Source organism: Biomphalaria glabrata, chromosome 2, assembly GCF_947242115.1.
Source record: "Biomphalaria glabrata chromosome 2, xgBioGlab47.1, whole genome shotgun sequence".
Lineage (NCBI taxonomy): Eukaryota > Metazoa > Mollusca > Gastropoda > Planorbidae > Biomphalaria > Biomphalaria glabrata.
The window spans coordinates 59,530,575-59,551,460 of NC_074712.1; the positions used below are offsets into that span (position 1 = coordinate 59,530,575).

The 20,886-nt window shown below is 38.4% G+C and overlaps 1 protein-coding gene across 2 annotated transcripts in view; it reads left to right on the forward strand.

The window, feature by feature from the left end:
• LOC106074088 (troponin C-like) overlaps positions 1–20,886 on the forward strand; it is a 64,873-nt gene that overhangs the window by 38,982 nt on the left and 5,005 nt on the right. For both annotated transcript variants that reach the window (XM_056021741.1, XM_056021740.1), the window contains exons 3-5: positions 11,857–12,000; positions 15,632–15,773; positions 18,200–18,300. In XM_056021741.1, the coding sequence (XP_055877716.1) occupies positions 11,857–12,000; positions 15,632–15,773; positions 18,200–18,300 (387 nt within the window). The remainder of the gene's footprint in view (positions 1–11,856; positions 12,001–15,631; positions 15,774–18,199; positions 18,301–20,886) is intronic.

A 20,886-nucleotide genomic window follows, 5' to 3' on the forward strand; every position in this document is an offset into this window, starting at 1 on the left:
TCAAACATGTTTTTTTTTTTATGTTTCCGCCTAAGTGTACATATTTATCGAATCATTGTCCGTTTAAAATAGTATTAATTTTTTATATTCAAATTATTCAAACCAATAAAACACAGCAATTAATGATAAACATATAAAGCTTATATGTCATTCTTTTCTAATTCCTAGAGAGTATGCTGTGCTGCATTAAAATTACGTTACAAAGAAAAAATATCCGAAATAACTCAATGAATTCTTAAAATTAACAATAGTACATTTAATCTAAACACAGGATTACGGTATTGCCAATGGTATCAATGATCCATTTTAACACAGCAGCTTGATTAGAAACGCAGGTTTACGGTATATTTAATGTTATTAATGTTCCTTTTTAAGACATTACCAATAAGTCCACAACAAGATGGTATAAAATGAACTAACTTTTCGTGAGAGCATTAGATTCCAGCTTCTCGAACTTTAGTGGCAAGATCTGTTGTTATTTTTGTGTGTATTTATCTTATCTTATCTTATATAATACAGACGTTACTTAAAAAAAGAAGATGATTACGTCCTACGCGTCATGCATTCAGTCATGCATATTAAACAATGACTTAAATTCTGCCAAGTCACTGGTTATCCTGGCTGGCTCAGGCAACCCATTCCATGCTCTAATAGTTATGGCCCTTCTGTCTCAAAAGACAATGGATGCGTCCAGATGAATCACTTTTTTTTAGTCTTTTCTTGATTCGGAGATGAATCTAATTTGACTAATCAAGCCGATTCTGGAGCAGGAAAGATGACCCTTTTCGCACCTGCTTTTATAGGCTGATAGGGCAGCTTTCTTGCTCTTTCTTTTGTCCAAGGCCACCTTATCTCTTTCTCTCTTGGCGAGGTGCGTAAAAGTTCGCACTGTCTATCCCACGTATTTTATTGATGCCTTTAGATCTCAGAGCTCGCTTACAGACATCCTTTGGGGGTGTATGTATAGAGGATGTACTTAGGAATTCTTCCATCTGGCATGAGGTTGATATGTTCAACGTAGTTTTCTCTGTGGGAAAAAAAAGTGCGCATAGGCGGTTTCAAAACATGATTGGAGGCACAGTAGGCGATAAAGGCAGCGCAAGTTAAAGCTGTTTATTCTATGCATGTATGTAGACCAGCTCTCACTACCATAAAGAAGACTGCTCACTATACACGCGTAGTAGACTAGCACTTTGGCTGCCGTAATCCATTTGACATTTTCCTAGACACGCTTAGAGACTTTTGACATTGCAGCAGAAGCCTTTCAAATAACTTTTTTTTTCAAAGCTTGTATCAACTCATTCTGCCTGTCTGGTACAAATCTTGTATCAACTCACTCTGTCTGTCTTATAGTGTGACTGAACCTAAGCTGGGCTCTACTATATCTAATGAGAGAGTACATGTCAATGAAGACAAGCTTCTAAGCCAGACAGTATACAAGGTAGCCTACACCTGTTCCTAATGGGGTAAAAGAGAACAATTTCTTCAAGCTTTGGATCTGTCCTGTCTTGGATTGTGTGTCTTGTCTTACACTACTTCACATATTCTAATGTGAGTCTGAACGCATCCAAGGGACACAACAACATACTTGATAAAACTTGAGAAGACTTCAACTGATGTTTATTTACAGATGGGGATGATCGTCTTGTCTCTCTGTCTGTCGTTTTAATTAGCGTCTATTCAACATCCATCTTTCTACAAGTCCTAGACATATTCTTCTCCTGTCATGTGCCCGTAATCTGCAACGTCATTCGTCTGACTACGTCACTACTTTTACCGTCGCTAAAAACAATACACAATATAATTATTTACAAAACTAACATAATGTCTAAACTAGGTGACTGCAGATCATTTGAAGGGCCAATGTCATTGGTCATCCATGTAACATTTTGGGACTCACATGCTGGATCTTCAGATATTGTGAATGTGTATTGGTCGCCACTTGAACTTGAGGACTTCCCACAACGCAATGGTCCTGTTTTGCATCAGCTTCGTCTAGTTAGTTTTTAAAGCACCTTTTTCAAGAGATTAATGTTTAACCTACTGAGTAGAAAGTCGATTGTTAGCTCAAGCTTGGTTTCTGTGCACAAATGTTTGTTACTACGGATTATGGGAAGACATATTGTGGATATCCCAATCCTGCGATGGGCAGGACACGTCCGCAGAAAGGAAGACCACTGCATCCCTAAACGACTCTTGTATGGCCAACTAAGCGAAGGAAAGCGCTCGCAAGGTGGTCAAAGAAAGCGCTTCAGGGACACCCTCAAAGCTTCTCTGTAGGCGTTCAGCATGGACCCAGGCACCTGGGAGACAGAGGCACATGACAGAGCATCATGGCGTCGCGCTGTGATAACTGGCGCACAGGTTGCTGAGGAAAAAAGAACCACGCTGGCAGAAAAAAAACGTCAGAGAAGAAAAGCAAGGCAAACGACACTAGCTCCAGCTGGAATAACCTGCCCAGTGTGCGGCCGAACATTCCGGGCTCACATAGGTCTCAGCAGCCACATGAGGAGGCATAAAAACCCAGTGCAAAGCCCTCAGCCCCGTGGTTGACTAAGTGGTCATCATCGAACCACGATGGACGAACTATATATATATATGTGGGTGATTTGTGTACATTTAAATAAGATTTGATGTCATTTATAACGAAAAGTGTATGGAGAACTCTTGCTATCAAAGTTCGGAATATAGAATTTTAATAATTCTGTATACTCATACAATTAATTCAAGTATTTTAACTGGTCAATATGTATTGTAATATTAAAGAAATAAATAACACTGGGACCAAAACAAAAGCGAATATTAAACATCACATAGAACACCTTCACAATGTGTAGACTTACAAGTAATTATTGTTATTATTGTTACGATTTCTCCTAATCCGGCGTTCTGTAAACACTGCTAAACACACAACACATCAACACAAGAACCTGACAACAAGAGCTCCAAATAATCTGGTACTTTAATAATGGTCAGTTAAAACAGCCAATATGACACAATTGGCAACACAATAAACTACTACTACCGTACTTAACTCTACTGTCTCTATCTCTTCCTGGACTCGTACATAACACTTGAGGACTCAACCTGGACCGACTTCATGGTCGACTCACAGTCCCGGCCTCAACGCTCTCCGGTCGTGAACTGCCGCTTTCTTAAACACTGTGTCTCTGGTCTGTGCAGGTCTAAGATCAGATGACCATAACATTCGTCATATTTGCGTGCAAAGTTCATACCAGTACTGTCCTTTGTCTCTCGACAGCCCTTGACCTGTATGATTGGCCTGAGTCGTGTGTGTCAGTAGGCCGCACACACACATTAACCCTTTTGCACCGCCAAAAGGGTTATTACATTATTAAATAAAAAAAATTAACACGTTAGATTTAAATACAACGCTGTATTGACAACTTAAGAGTTACCTCCCTCTAATTGATTACATACTACGTTAATAAGATTAACATAAATTTGTTATTTCGCTCGGACATCGACATAATTAAAGAATAATGAACGCGATTTCATTAAAATAATGTCAGAATGTGATGCATTTAAACTCTTAGGATGAACACATTCCCTTAAATAACCACGTTTGGGCCCCTAGTGGTTGTGGACCCGGGCGCAATGAACCCCTTCGCGCCATGGTTGCTACGCCACTGTCAATATCTAAACAAACGGAGAATGTACATACCACCTAAACATATCACCTCTTACCATTAATCGTAAAAAATAATAATAATTAAAAAAATAATTCAATAATTAATGAAATGATCTTTCTAAAATTTTAATAAAATTTGTTTGTCACGCAGTACAAGAGTTAATGTGCGAAATTTCAGCTCGATAGATAAAAATAGAAGTCGCCACCGAAACATATCACCTCTTACCATTAATCGTAAAAATAATAATAATTAAAAAAAAAAAGGTTTCAATAATTAATGAAGTGATCTTTCTGAAATGTTAATAAAAATTTGCTTGTCACGCAGTACAAGAGTTAATGTGCGAAATTTCAGCTCGATAGATAAAAATAGAAGTCGCCAAAATACATCATTCAAATTTAGAACTTTGAACATGAGAAAATTGAAAGTTAGTGATTGCACTTCAAAATAAAAATCTCGCGCATATTTTTAAGATGAGAAATGATGATACAAAAACCTGGCATCAATTGTGCTGCCATAAAACTTCGGGAAAGGTTGAATGCAAATATTATTGCAGTTTTTTTTTCCCCTCGACCTCCCTTATCAGAAGGTCGAGGTCACGTCAATGAAGATAGAAACATGTCCCAGGGTCAAGAGATTTTGTCAGGAAGTAGATTCCAACCAGATGACGACATTTTCAGCCGACTCTTTCGTTCGATAGTGTTGCCAGATAAGCTGTGGATCATCAGAGATAGGAACAGATGATAGGCACATGCCGGTTAAACATGTGCCGGAGAGGCGCTCGCAGGAAATTTGCGATTCCTGATGGGAATCATTTCGTCTATATTTAATATCGTCTGCTGGGAAACTCTCACAATAGTTTATCTATAGAGTAAATAAAAAGCTGACGCGCGGAATAAAATTAAGCCCGAATGATTTCTTAATTATAATAATGTTTACTAAAGTATTTATACATTGTTATTTTACTTTATTCAATACCAATTAATGTAGTACAACTATTAACTTATCATATAAATCAGTGTTTCTCAAACTGTGTTCCGCGGAACCCTAGTGTTCCGCGAGGCCTGAATAGGTGTTCCACTAACTGCTGAAATAATCAACTAGTAGGCCACTAGGTGAATTAATCTCTCTAAAAAAAACAACAAAGTGTTCCGCTAAGTACTCAGAATGTGCAAAGTGTTCCGCTAAGTACTCAGAATGTGCAAAGTGTTCCGCTAAGTACTCAGAATGTGCAAAGTGTTCCGCTAAGTACTCAGAATGTGCAAAGTGTTCCGCTAAGTACTCAGAATGTGCAAAGTGTTCCGCTAAGTACTCAGAATGTGCAAAGTGTTCCGCTAAGTACTCAGAATGTGCAAAGTGTTCCGTTAAGGAAAAAGTTTGGGAAACCTTGATCTAAATCAATCAACGTCAATGAATCAATTAATCTCAATTAGTCTCAATTAGTCTCAATTAATCAAACAAGACATTCATTATTACCTTAACAAGTAACATAAAAAAAAAGTTTCTCACAAATCAACGATAAAGAATAATTACGTTCTAACCATCAACGGGATAATGGCGCCTCCGGCGCCGATTCCCTACTGGACTTCATCGAAGGTATGTTACGGTAAATTGGAACGACCAATTTATAACGCACACACCAGCACACACACACACTTACTTTTGACCCGTGAATTCTATTATCACTTTTCTCCCCTTTTCTCCCGGTTATGTCTCTTTAACGCATCGTATGATGTGCTCCCTCGACTGTCGTCTCAATGGTCTTGGGTGCGAAACCTGCCCTCTCTCTCCCGCCCATCCCCCACCGTCTGACAGGAGGGCTGGGCTTGGATTGAAAAATCTTCAAATCTGAATCCGTTACCACGACCCTGAGTGCAAAACAACAACAAAAACAAAAAAAAAAAAAAAAAACAGAAAAAAAAAAAAAACAACAGAAAAACAAAACTAGAAAAACATTAAAAAATAAATTTTGTTTTTAAAAATTACAATACATCCATTATACAACTAATAAAATATTAAAAAAAACAACAAAAAAAAACCAACATATTAACAAAGCTGAAACCTGGCATTGAGCTCGTATCCTGGCACCGTCAGGTCGATGTACCATCGACACTATCCACTGGGCCAGAGCTCTATTGTGAATTTAAACAATTTTTGTATTGGTACTTTCATTGAATAGACATATAGAACTAGATGTACATCTAGACTTCTGATTTAGACATCTTAAGATCTAGTCTAGATTTAGCTCTAGATCTACTTCTAGAATCTAGAATCTAGATTTAATCTATACCAGATTTACGTAAAAGTATAAACAGAACTTCTATAATCTGTCAATAAACTGAGAGAAACTTAAAATTTAGTAAACAGCTGAGTTATTGGTACACTACGGTTGACTATACCATGTTTTTTGGGGGGGAAAAGCCTCAATTAAAATTTTTAAAATCTTTTTTTTTTTTACTTTGAAAAATTATAACGGTCAAACTAAAGTTTTCTCCGAGTGGCCAACGAGCTAGTAATTCTTTTCTCAGCGAAATACATCAACTGTTAAATTTCTAGGAAAATCGTTAGAGCCGTTTTAGAGATCCGCGTCACGGTTCCTTCTGCCAATTTCCATGGAGTTCGGACTTGAATAGAGTCATCGTAAAAAAAAAAATATAATAATCCACAATTGCTAGTACGCCAATTCACATGCAGCTGTCAGGCCCTACAATTTTGTTTTTGTAATAGAATGAAGGAAATGGGAGGAGAGTATGTGTGCTAAAATAGATCTACTCTGCCAACTCTGGAAGGGTAATTGTACACCCTCATCGCACCATCCTCTTTTATTCTCTTCCGCTGTGCTTTTGTCTGAGGTTCACAGACCTCCCTAAGTAACACTTGACTCTTCCGCGCGTTTCTGTGATTTTATGTGTATGTGTGTGTGTGTAATCTCCAAAACCTTCGGCGTTGTTAAGACGGATGACGTCATAACTACCGACCAATTACCGCTGAAAATAGCCTCCAAACAGATAGTGGTAATGTCAGCCAAGGCTGTTGTTTTTTTCTTACACGCAGAGTATACATATGCACCTACCTATGTACGTAAACACGTGTGCGCGCCATAGTAATCACTCCGCAGTCGCAAGTCAAGTAAAGAGATAGTCGTTGAGAAAGGAAGTAGCGCCATCTTGTGGGAGAAGAAAACATGAAAAAAAAAAGGGGGAAGCACTGCGAGTAAAGGTGCCGATGACAGCCAGAGTTGTGTGCTTCAGTTATCTTCTGTTTTCTCTCTCACACATATCCCCACCCCCCTCCCCCCAAAAAAATCAAAGATTTTTGTTCTCGTTTCTTTGTTACACTTATTTGTTTACTCTCTCAGACATTGTCACCCAGTTTCAGCTACTCCGAGGAAATATGTAGCAATTAATGTACCACTCCTAGACCATTCCTTCACAAGCCTTCTAACAGATCTTTATTTTTTAACGCCACACTCCCCAGCATGCTTACTAATGATGAAACTATCTGTCTCTAAAAATAGACATTGAAACATTTTTAAAAAGCGTTTCTATTTATAAGTCGCCTAACATGAAGAGAAACTTTTAATTTGTAAGTTTCATAATTTTGTTGAACAAGAGGGGGAAAAAAGTTTATTTGTAATTAATGAAATTAATAAGTTATAGCGCTTTTGAATTAAATATATTTTACAGAGTGTTTGATGAAAAAGATCCAGATTGTCTGATTTCATTATTTAATGGAACATAGGGCCTCAGTAAAAGCCACGCCTCTCTCTACAGTCTCTTGTTAGTTTTTTTTTAATGGCTTCACAGCTGTTTCCGGTCCTCTCTGCTTTATCTAGGCCAGTGTTTCCAAACTTTTATATCCGGAACAATTGGCGCATTCTGAGTATTTAGCGTAACACTTTGCTTAATTTTTATTACAGAGATTAATTCACGTGAAGGTCTACTAGTTAATTATTCCAGTAGTTCGTGGAACACCTATTCAGGCCTCCCGGAACACTAGGGCTTGGGAAACACTGATTGTTTTCGGTCTTCCGCTGTGTATTGTGTCCTGTGGTTTCAAATCTAAGGCCTGTCTAGCTCTTGTTGTTGGTATCTTGTCTTGGGGACGTGACCTAGCATCCCCCTTTCTAAGATCTGCACCTCAATATTTCTTTGTCCACCCATCTCCCACAGTTTGGTGTTTTCTATTTTGTCATACCAGTGTATTTTTAAGATATTTCTCAGACATCTATTGATGAAGGTCTGTACCTTTTTTTTTGTTATTTCAGAACCATATAGTTGGACTGCCTTAAAATTCCTATAGCGTTATACTATATAAACCTAGACTCATTGACCAAATATGCCTGGAATGTTGGAATGGAACTATTTTAACTTAATCTCTTGAAAAGGATTAATAATAAAGGGGATGAGTCCTTGGCTGTGTGCATATTATACACTACATGAACTATAAAAAATTATAGTAATTATAAAAGTTTTAAAAGTGGTAAAACTCAAGTCCATATCTTTTCAGCTAACTAGATTAGTGAAGAATTTGTAACACGGGTTAAACATTACTAATTAATTCAACAATCAGCGTCATGAAAATCTTTGACTTGACCAAACCCTGACCCGTACTTACCTTGGCCCTTCATGAAACATTGACCATCGTTCAACCTTGAACTTTGCTTCACACATAATTTAGAAGTACAATAAATTGGCAACATTTTGTACCTGGAACTCCTCTAATTGAGTCGTGAAACGAGTTACAGAGTGCTCGTTAAGCAAAGTTCTGACCGAGTTCTACGTCTGCTAGATCTAATCGATAACATTGGTACAAAAATATAAGAACTACTTGGAAATACTGTAGTACAGCGGTTCTCAGCCTTTTAAGCTCGGCGACCCCTTTTTACAATCCCTTACTTTGCCTCGACCCCCCAACACCCTCACACACAAACAACAAAAGATGAATTGACAAAACAATCCATATTTTCGATGTTCTTAGGCGACCCCTGGCAAATCGTCAATCGACCCCCAAAGGGGTCGCGACCCACAGGCTGAGAACCCCTGCTGTAGTACATTCCTGAAGAGATTAATGCGCTATTAAATAAAGCTTGTTTTTATGATCTTTAAGCAATCAATTATTATCATCACACAAAATTGAGAGTATAGCGTGATGAACTGACAAGCAGTCTGTGTACATCAATTTCAGGCTCTCGGGATAAACTGGGAACACTTTTTAACAGTCTGCTACTCTTCTTCTTCATTTAGGCCAGGTTTTTTTGGCTGCTGGAGCTGTAAGTTGGTTTGATGTCTGTGCCAAGGAAAAATAGTGCGCTGCTTTTTCAGTTGTTCAGCACTGCCGTAATAATGTTTGTTATGTTGGGTCGTGGAGATAATATGGTTTGCTTATGGTGAATTAGATTGGGGCACTCAAAGAAGTTTTGATTCACAGTTTCTTAAGGCTGGGCTTATTATCTACAGGGGCGTGGGTGAGTTGGATGGGGCGTGGGTGAGTTGGATGGGGCGTGGGTGAGTTGGATGGGGCGTGGGTAAGTTGGATGGTGCGTAGGTGAGTTGGATGGGGCGTGGGTAAGTTGGATGGGGCGTGGGTGAGTTGGATGGGGCGTGGGTGAGTTGGATGGGGCGTGGGTGAGTTAGATGGGGCGTGGGTGAGTTAGATGGGGCGTGGGTGAGTTGGATGGTGCGTGGGTGAGTTGGATGGGGCGTGGGTAAGTTGGATGGGGCGTGGGTGAGTTGGATGGGGCGTGGGTGAGTTGGATGGGCGTGAGTGAGTTGGATGGTGCGTGGGTGAGTTGGATGGGGCGTGGGTGAGTTGGATGGGGCGTGGGTGAGTTGGATGGGGCGTGGTTGAGTTGGATGGGGCGTGGTTGAGTTGGATGGGGCGTGGTTGAGTTGGATGGGGCGTGGGTGAGTTGGATGGGGCGTGGGTGAGTTGGATGGGGCGTGGGTGAGTTGGATGGGGCGTGGTTGAGTTGGATGGGGCGTGGGTGAGTTAGATGGGGCGTGGGTAAGTTGGATGGTGCGTGGGTGAGTTGGATGGTGCGTGGGTGAGTTGGATGGTGCGTGGGTGAGTTGGATGGGGCGTGGTTGAGTTGGATGGGGCGTATTTGAGTTGGATGGGGCGTGGGTGAGTTGGATTAATTCTGTTAAGGTGAACATTGAACGATGTGTTGAAAGATTGTAGAATGCTCTTTGCAAGGGAGAAAATTGACGCTGTCCATTTTGTTTCGCCGCTGGTAATCTAAAAAATTTAAATTTTACGTCTTAAGATAAGTCTTAAGATAAGTCTTAGAATAATTCTTAACATAAGTCTTAAGATGTCTTAAAATAAGTCTTAAAATAAATCTTAAAATAAGTCTTATGATAAGTCTTCAGATAAGTTTTCTGATAAGTCTTAAGATAAGTCTTAAAATAAGTCTTAGATTAGTCTTAAGATAAGTCTTAAAAAAGGGTGAAATAGACCTAGTGGAAAAATTACAGCTTAAACCCGCAACCCGCACCGACTGACAGGACATTTAACTTCAAATGAAAGCTTTAACTCTTTACTCTTTAGATAGAGCGACGTAAGTTATCAGTTAGTTTTAAACAAATAAAGAGAACGATTTTTCTTCTGAAGAACGATACCCTTGTTATATCCTTGACATATTTTGATATTCAGATTTTTCGGTGTTAGTTTGACATTTAGAGTTATCGGTGTTAGAGCGAGATATGAGTTTAAGGAAGTCGACGATGAATTTTTTATACTCAGAATCCGAAATAAAATAAACAATGAATGCATCCTGAAACCCCAACTAGCAAGTGATAAAATATTAAGCTTTTTTTTAAAAAACACTTCGATATTGTTTTAGACACACTTTGAGATTGTGTGGACGCTGTATGAGATTGTTTAGACTCACTCCGAGTGTGTGAGATTGTTTAGACACACTTCAAGACTGTGTAGACGCTGTGTGTTTAGACACACTTTCTTTTTTTTCCCCCAAACTTTGATATAGTACAGAGAAACTAATGGAACAAAATTCCTTAAGACAAAATTAACGTAAAGGAAGCTTTCAAAACCCAAAGTTTTCTTGGGAAAAACGTTTTGACTACGTAAATGATATATTCTTGATACGCTCTTGATACGCTCTTGATACGCTCTTGATACACTCTTGATACACTCTTGATACACTATTGATACACTCTTGATACACTCTTGATACTTCTTCTTCTTCTTCTAGCCAGCTTTATTGCTGCTGAGCTGTGAGCTCTTTTGCAGACTGTGTCAAGGAAAAGTATGCTGTTTTCTTCAGTTGTTCAGCACTGCCGTACAGGGTGTTGGTTATGTTGGGCTGTAGTGGAAGTAGGGTCTGCCTAAGGTGGATTAGGGAGGGGCATTCAAAGAGGATATGGTTTAAGGTTTCAAAGGGGTGGGCGCAACGTCTGCAAAGGGGTAGTTGTGTGGAGTTTATTTTGTTCAGGTGGTAATTTAATAGTGGTGTGTGTCCTGTTCTTAGTTGGAAGATTGTAGATTGTTCTTTGCGGGGGAGGAAGTTAATACTGTCCAGTTTGTTAGGCGTAGTCATTTCTCTGTACATGGCTCTGCCTGTGTTTCCTGATGCCCATTGGTTGAGCCACTCCTCTTTGTGATTGTTGACTAACATTGACCTTAGGGTGAGGTAGTTAACAGGTCTATCTGGTTGTTCCATAGTTGAACCTGCCTTTGATAGCTTGTCTGACACTCTTGAATATTCAATATACTCTTGATGATACACTCCTAATATGCTACTTGATAGGCTCTGTAAAAACAATTTAGAGATCCAAAGCTGCAGTCTACGTAATAAAGTCTGTTGCTTGTTTTCTGACTCTATTATTGCAATTAAGTTCTATCACGTTGTCAACTCCCCCCATCCTCTCCCCACGCAGGACTTTCTCGTTAGTTTCATGTTTCTTCACATCTTATTTTAAATAGCACATGAAATTAAGTTTTTTTTTGGTGTGACTATAATGTGAACAGTTTAGAAGTAAAGTTGTATATAATGTGAACAGTTTATAAGTAAAGTTGTATATAATGTGAACAGTGTATAAGTAAAGTTGTTTATAATGTGAACAGCTTATATGTAAAGTTGGATATAATGTGAACAGCTTAAATGTAAAGTTGTATATAATGTGAACATCTTCTTTGTGATGTTCGGAAATAACGTAACCCTTTTTGTTTGTGTCCTTCTTAGATGCTAACCAGACGTTTAACTTGTTCGACAAAAAAGGTGACGGAACTGTGAGTACAAAAGACCTGGGTCAAGTCTTTAAAGGTCTAGGTCTACAGGTAGATGGTCAGAAACTCAAAGATTGGGCAGATGAGGCCGACGAGGAAGGTACGACTTGGCTTTTTATATTTGTTACAATCGATTGATTTAAATATGCTGTAGAATCTACACCACAAATTATTCAATTCTGTTTAATACTTAACATGGCAATACAAACATTTCATTTGGTATTACTGCATTCAAGATGATACTTACTGAATTTATAGCTACTTATATAAGAACATAATATCAAGCGCGTAATAGAAAACTGAAACTTTGGGCCTGTAAAGTAGAAACGTCGTTAAACAGAAACACAGTGACCAGTTTACCATCAGAATCTACCTACCAGACTCCGCCTACTACCAGACTCCACTTACTACCAGACTCCGCCTACTACCAGACTCCACCTACTACCAGACTCCCTTTACTACCAGACTCCATTTACTACCAGACTCCACCTACTACCAGACTCCACCTACTACCAGACTCCCTTTACTACCAGACTCCATTTACTACCAGACTCCACCTACTACCAGACTCCACCTACTACCAGACTCCACCTACTACCAGACTCCACTTACTACCAGACTCCACCTACTACCAGACTCCACCTACTACAAGACTCCACCTACTACCAGACTCCATTTACCACCGGACTCCACCTACTACCAGACTTCACCTACTACCAGACTCCACCTACCAGACTCCACCTACTACCAGACTCCACCTACCAGACTCCATTTACTACCAGACTCCACCTACTACCAGACTCCACCTACCAGACTCCACCTACTACCAGACTCCACCTACTATCAGACTCCACTTACTACCAGACTCCACCTACCAGACTCCAACAATAGCAAATAAAACTAATAATAAAATTTCTTATTGTTATTATCACTTGTCCCTTTCTCTTTCTTTTTCTCTTTCTCTCACACTTTCTCTCTTTCTCTCTCTCTCGCTCTCTTTCTGTTTACATTTTTACCTCTATTTCTTTTCTTTATCTTTTTTTCTATCTTTTTAGCTCTCTTTTGTTACATGCTAATCCATTATCGATTGTTCCAATAGTGAGCTCTATATTTGCATCAATTGACCCCTATATGTTCATCTTATCTTATAGATTGCAGACGTTACTTTAAAAAAAGTACGCCCTACTCGTCTTACGAATATGGTATCTTTGTTTTTTTATGACCTAATGAATATTATTATATTATTCTTTCTTTCTTTTTTTATTTTTATTTTTATTTTATTATAAGGATTCCTAGATGAACTTATCTTTAGACTGCTCTTGTTCCTAGATGAACTTATCTTTAGACTGCTCTTGTTCCTAAATGAACTTATCTTTAGACTGCTCTTGTTCCTAGATGAACTTAACTTATCTTTAGACTGCTTTTGTTCCTAGATGAACTTATCTTCAGACTGCTTTTGTTCCTAGATGAACTTATCTTTAGACTGCTCTTGTTCCAAGATGAACTTATCTTTAGACTGCTCTTGTTCCTAGATGAACTTATCTTTAGACTTTTCTTGTTCCTAGATGAACTTATCTTTAGACTGCTCTTGTTCCTAGATGAACTTATCTTTAGACCGCTCTTGTTCCCAGATGAACTTATCTTTAGACTTCTCTTATTCCCAGATGAACTTATCTTTAGACTGCTCTTGTTATCGATGAACTTATCTTTAGACTGCTCTTGTTCCTAGATGAACTTATCTTTAGACTGCTCTTGTTCCTAGATGAACTTATCTTCAGACTGCTCTTGTTCCTAGATGAACTTATCTTTAGACTGCTCTTGTTCCCACATGAACTTATCATTAGACTTTTCTTGTTCCCACATGAACTTATCATTAGGCTTCTCTTGTTCTTAGATGAACTTATCTTTAGACTGCTCTTGTTCCCACATCAACTTATCAGTAAACTTCTCTTGTTCCTAGATGAACTTATCTTTAGACTGCTCTTGTTCCTAGATGAACTTATCTTTAGACCGCTCTTGTTCCCAGATGAACTTATCTTTAGACTGCTCTTGTTCCCAGATGAACTTATCTTTAGACTGCTCTTGTTCCTAGTTGAACTTATCTTTAGACTGCTCTTGTTCCTAGATGAACTTATCTTTAGACTGCTCTTGTTCCTAGATGAACTTATCTTTAGACTGCTCTTGTTCCTAGATGAACTTATCTTTAGACTTTTCTTGTTCCTAGATGAACTTATCTTTAGACTGCTCTTGTTCCTAGATGAACTTATCTTTAGACCGCTCTTGTTCCCAGATGAACTTATCTTTAGACTTCTCTTATTCCCAGATGAACTTATCTTTAGACTGCTCTTGTTATCGATGAACTTATCTTTAGACTGCTCTTGTTCCTAGATGAACTTATCTTTAGACTGCTCTTGTTCCTAGATGAACTTATCTTCAGACTGCTCTTGTTCCTATCTGAACTTATCTTTAGACTGCTCTTGTTCCCACATGAACTTATCATTAGACTTTTCTTGTTCCCACATGAACTTATCATTAGGCTTCTCTTGTTCTTAGATGAACTTATCTTTAGACTGCTCTTGTTCCCACATCAACTTATCAGTAAACTTCTCTTGTTCCTAGATGAACTTATCTTTAGACTGCTCTTGTTCCTAGATGAACTTATCTTTAGACCGCTCTTGTTCCCAGATGAACTTATCTTTAGACTGCTCTTGTTCCCAGATGAACTTATCTTTAGACTGCTCTTGTTATCGATGAACTTATCTTTAGACTGCTCTTGTTCCTAGTTGAACTTATCTTTAGACTGCTCTTGTTCCTAGATGAACTTATCTTTAGACTGCTCTTGTTCCTAGATGAACTTATCTTTAGACTGCTCTTGTTCCTAGATGAACTTATCTTTAGACTGCTCTTGTTCCCGGATGAACTTATCTTTAGACTGCTCTTGTTCCCAGATGAACTTATCTTTAGACCGCTCTTGTTCCCAGATTAACTTATCTTTAGACTGCTCTTGTTCCCAGATGAACTTATCTTTAGACTGCTTTTGTTATCGATGAACTTATCTTCAGACTGCTTTTGTTCCTAGATGAACTTATCTTCAGACTGCTCTTGTTGCTAGATAAACTTATCTTTAGACTGCTTTTGTTCCTAGATGAACTTATCTTCAGACTGCTTTTGTTCCTAGATGAACTTAACTTTAGACTGCTCTTGTTCCTAGATGAACTTATCTTTAGACTGCTCTTGTTCCTAGATGAACTTATCTTTAGACTTCTCTTGTTCCTAGATGAACTTATCTTTAGACTGCTCTTGTTCCTAGATGAACTTATCTTTAGACCGCTCTTGTTCCCAGATGAACTTATCTTTAGACTGCTCTTGTTATCGATGAACTTATCTTTAGACTGCTCTTGTTCCTAGTTGAACTTATCTTTAGACTGCTCTTGTTCCTAGATGAACTTATCTTCAGACTGCTCTTGCTCCTATATGAACTTATCTTTAGACTGCTCTTGTTCCCACATGAACTTATCATTAGACTTCTCTTGTTCCCACATGAACTTATCATTAGACTTCTCTTGTTCCTAGATGAACTTATCTTTAGACTACTCTTGTTCCCACATGAACTTATCATTAGACTTCTCTTGTTCCTAGATGAACTTATCTTTAGACTGCTCTTGTTCCTAGATGAACTTATCTTGTAATTCTAATTGTGAAGCAAATGTTTACATTCACGTTACTTGCAGCTTGCGGGTTCATCCGATGGGAACAGTTCAAACCAATCTTCGAGTTGAAGCTAAAGGAGGATGAGGACGAGAGGGAATTAAAAGAGGCATTCCGAGTGTTGGATAAGAGTAACAAGGGAGTAATAGCTGTAGAAGACTTGAGGTGAATATCGTTTAAAAGTGCTAGGGGCGTAGCTATGGTGGGGGGATGGGGAAAATAATTTGAAATCCCCCCCCCCGGGGGGTCCCCACTTAAGGGGGGCATCCAAATGAGTGTTAGAATTTTATTTACATTAAATATTAAATATTACGCCATTATCTTATGTCATGATGCCGAATGTCAAAATGCAGGGGCCCCTAAAGAGGTCAAGCCCAAGGGCCCACAAAATGATGGCTAATTTCTAGCTACGCCAATGGATCTGTAGAATGTTAAACAAAAACTTTCTTTAAGGCGTGTGTGCTCATAAAATTGTAACTGTTTGATAGTTTTCAGTAATTATCTTTCTTTAATGTGTACTTATTGACAATCAAAATTAAATTTACAATTTAAACAAAAATATATAAATAAAATTAATGTGGCATTTTATTATTTAATCAACTCCACACGAGCTATTAAAAAAATATCTTGACATGGAATAGGAATACACCAAATGAGGACTTCACCACACAAGATTTGTCGACCGCCTTTCTCCGTTCCTCTCTGTCTTTTGTCTTGGATAGGTCCTCTTTCAATTGCAGGCTCGTCCATTTTTTTATGTCTTCCCATCACTTTCTTCTCTTCATTGTCCTGGTACTGTTCCCTGAAGGAAGGTTTTTGCAAGCCCTGAAGACCTTTTAATATGGCCATAGAGTTTTAGTTTGCGTTATTTTTTTACACTAGTTCGAAAATAAGGTGGCCGGGTGGGGAAAGGGGGGGGGGGTAAGAAAAAAGGTATTGGAGAGCTATTAATGTCTCTCTGGTTCTCTGTGCAACGCCCTCTAGTGTTTACTTTTGCAAATGTCCCGGAAGTGAGTACATACATTACATTTTCTTTGTATTCGATCCCGTTTTTTTTTCCCCTTTGCCTGTCTCGAACATTGTTTATTATGAAGTTCAATTGACCAGACATCGTAGTGGGGGACTGGTTTATTTTTAGTATCTGGGTATTTCAAACAATCTAAATTTATCCTTGTGCTTGAGTCTACTTAGTGTGGGATAGCTTAACGCCGAGAAAACGTGTGATTTCAAAAAACACATTTTCAGTCTACGTAAATACCTTGTCAGTGGAACACTACTAGATTTAAAAAAAAACCAGTAAAAGGTTGCTAAAGTTTTTTTTAGCCTGCGAATAGATTCCTGTTATAAATGTGGACTTTCATGGTTTAACATTTTTTTATAAGTAGAATAATTTTATTTCGGGATTTCTAAAAATAAAAGGGAGGCGAAACACTACACTTCGTGGTCAGTGTCTCAATATGGACATTGTTATAAAATATTCATGGGTCATAGGTGAACATCTTCTTTTTAACTGCAATGGTCATCACAGCGAATAAAGTTAAGAAAGTTTTTTAAAGAAGGGCCAAAGACAAGACTGTGGGGAAAAAACAACAACACTTTGCTATCAAGTGAGCTTGAGTTCAAATCCCGACTGGAGTTCGAGTGAGTTGGCTTAGCGCCTAAAGGCAGCACGGAAACCTTCTCTCAGAACCTTCTCCACCGTGCTCTGAGTAGGAAATAACTTGAACGATTTGCTTTACCAAAGGAATAACCAAAAAAATAGGGTCGTAGAAGAATGTTTATCATAATTAGCCCCTCCCCTTATTTGACACTCATGTTAAGGATACAGCCTATTTCGACGGATATTAATTTGTAAATGGTTCTACATTCCGGCCCTTTGAGCGCTACTATTCTGCCCCATCCCCCCAAAAAAAATATTCTGGCTACAGAACTCGATGAAACCATAATCTGGGTCGATTCTCCGCAGATAAAGTTTTCATTTTTAAATGTTGATGTGGCCTGTGACATGAGCCTAGGAAAAAATGCTGAAAAAGATTGGGCCCCTTTGGTATATGATAAGTAAGATGTGATAAGTAATTAGTAAGATATGTTGAGTAAGATATGATAAGTGAAATATAAGTAAGATAAGATAGATATGATAAGTAAGATATTATTAGTAAGACATGATAATTAAGATATGATAATTAAGATATGATAAGTAAGAGGACAAGTAAGATAATAGATAAGTAAGATATTATTAGTAAGATATGATAAGTAAGATATTATTAGTAAGATATTATAAGTAAGATATGTCAAGTAAGATAATATTATAATATGATAAGTAAGATAATATTATGATATGATAAGTAAGATAATATTATGATATGATAAGTAAGATATTATTATGATATGATAAGTAAGATATTATTATGATATGATAAGTAAGATATTATTAGTAACATATTATAAGTAAGATATGATAAGTAAGGTATGAATAAAATATAAAAAGTAAGATATGTTACATTTGATGAGTGTGTGTGTGTATCCTTAAGTGGTTATGCGTTAACACAATTAGAATGTTAATCAGTAATTTCACGTTCTGTGTCCATTAGATGGATCCTCAGGTCTCTAGGTGACGATCTGACAGATGATGAAATAGAAGACATGATTCAGGAGACTGACACCGATGGCAGTGGCACTGTGGATTACGAAGGTAACATTTTGGCAGCGTCCTCCGTTAGGCTGTGAGACCAAACCGTGTACTCGTGAGACAACAGTCCTGTGAGATCCTCTCTCACTGTGCTCCTTTGAGACACGGTGGCCTGTGGGACCCCTGGTAGTGGTTTCTTGAGACCCACTGGACTGTGAGACCCAACCGTGTACTCGTGAGACAACATTCCATGTGAGACCTCCTCACTGTGCTCCTTTGAGACACGGTGGCCTTTGGGACCCCCTGGTAGTGTTATCTTGAGACCCACTGGACTCTGAGACCAAACCGTGTACTCGTGAGACAACAGTCCTGTGAGATCCTCTCTCACTGTGCTCCTTTGAGACACGGTGGCCTGTGGGACCCCCTGGTAGTGTTTTCTTGAGACCCACTGGACTGTGAGACCCTCTCAGTGTACCCATCAGACACTCTGGGCTGTAAGACCCTTCAATGTGTACCAGTGAGAATCCCCCCCCCCGCTCTTTTTTTGTTTTCTTTCCATTGGGATAGATCGGTCTGTGAGATCCCCAGTGTCCATCCTACTGCTGCAGGCTGGGTAATAGAGTAAGGAATTGATGCGTAGTTGAGAACAGATTAAAGCATATACAAGAACTATATCTGGTATGTACAAATCAGGGGAGTAACTGACAGAGCTCAGATTTAAGAAGTTTATCAAATGTAAACTAATGGGACTGAACTCCCTTTTAAATATAAAATAGTTTATTGAAAAAAAAATTTTGAAAAACACTTTAAATGATCTAGACCAGTGATGCCCAAAATACGGCCCGCAGGCCAGAACCGGCCCACGACGTGTTTCCATACGGGCCACCGACACGTCGTCACAAAGTGTAGAAAATCCTCCCCCACCCCCCTTTCACTTTTTCCTGTAACAATTGTGCGTTGATATGTTTATGAAATGGGATTCTGAATGTAGAATCTACCAGTAAAAGTGAACGAAATAAGCCAATATATTTGTTTTGTAAAGAAAGTCTGGCTGTTTAAAAAAAAAAACAGTTTATAAAAGATTATTCAACTACGCCTAGAGATTAGAGGATCCATGGGAATATTTACAAAAATGAGGCAAGAAATTAAGTTGGTGTTAAAGCCAGCTACAATATTGCTCACATTTTAAGTAGAGACAAGAAGCCCCTTTCTGACGCTTAAAAAAACGATAAACTGTAAATATCCCATTAATTAAGGTAAGTACTAGCTCCACGGGTTTCTAATCAAATTGTTTCAGGTTAATTTCATTTAACTTTTTGTACCTTTTTGTTAATGTGGCCCGCGATACGAGTGTCGGAAATTAAAATGGCCCGCGGGTCGAATAAGGTTGAGCATCACTGATCTAGACAATTGAATAAAACTAAAAAAAAAACTTGTTTCCTATGCTTTCCATACATGAGCTAAGTGTGTGCCATATCTTATAAGAATCGAAATAACATCTGCCAAACGTATGTTGAAACACGAAGTCAATGAAACCTGAAGTCCTTATTGAAAGTCTAAAGTATGTAGTCTATATCGTGGTCGATACCTTTTCCAACGTAGCCTTTAATGAAAGTTAAATGAATATACTTACTTTTTTCTCGCCATTAGTATAAAACTGATTTTTTTTCCTGCATAAACATTCTCTGTGTTATTGCCCTTTGACTACTTTAAAAGTGTTTCATTCCTGTGTATTTTCTTGTCTCAGTAAAATGCAAATTTGCTTTGGACAACACATTAATTTCAAATAATACACAAGAGTTCTGATTTAATACACACTTATAGAAGGCTTGGTGTTCCAAACAAGCAAATAGATCTACACATAGTCATGACCGGGAAGATAATTCTGTATTTACTTCTACCAATAAAGCATTCTTTTATGTTGTCTTCCCTTCTCTTTTTCTGTCTGCCTCTTCTTCTTTTTCCTGTTACTACTCCTTGAAGGAATGCCTTTGCAAGCACCAAAGGCCTTGTAATATGGCCATAGAGTTTTAGTTTGCGCTTTTGTTTACGATAGTTGGCAGGTCACCGTGGGGTCCGATGGCTGCAGTAACCTTGTCTCTAATCTCTTCGTTTGTGATGCAGTCTTTAAGGGTGATACCTAGGATCCTTTCTGTAGCATCTCAACTCCATTGCTAGGATCCTCCTCTCTAGCTCTGCAGTAAGCGTCCAGGACTCGCAAGCATATAAGATTGTGGTCTTGACCAGGGAGCACAACAGTCTGACTTTTGGTGTCGTGGCCATGGCAAGGAACAGAGAAGTATTTAGAATGACGGTTGACAAATCCTGAGCTGTGCCCCAACGGTTCGACAGACTAAGTGATAGGTGAAGATCTTGGTCATCTTTTGGGAGAGTCTGTGCTTCCCTTGACAACGGGCACAACATCTCCTTTTCAAGGGTAAAGCTTACAAGTTATCCTCTTTGTCTATACATATACGATAGTGGGAACACAGTTTTTGACTATGTGTAGACTATTTGAACATTTCAACATTGATTTAGACTAGGTATATATTATATAGGAAATGAAATCCTTACCTAGCTAGAAATCTACATCTAAATATCAATGAATGAAATCAAATGTGATATAGATAACACAGTTTTTGACTATGT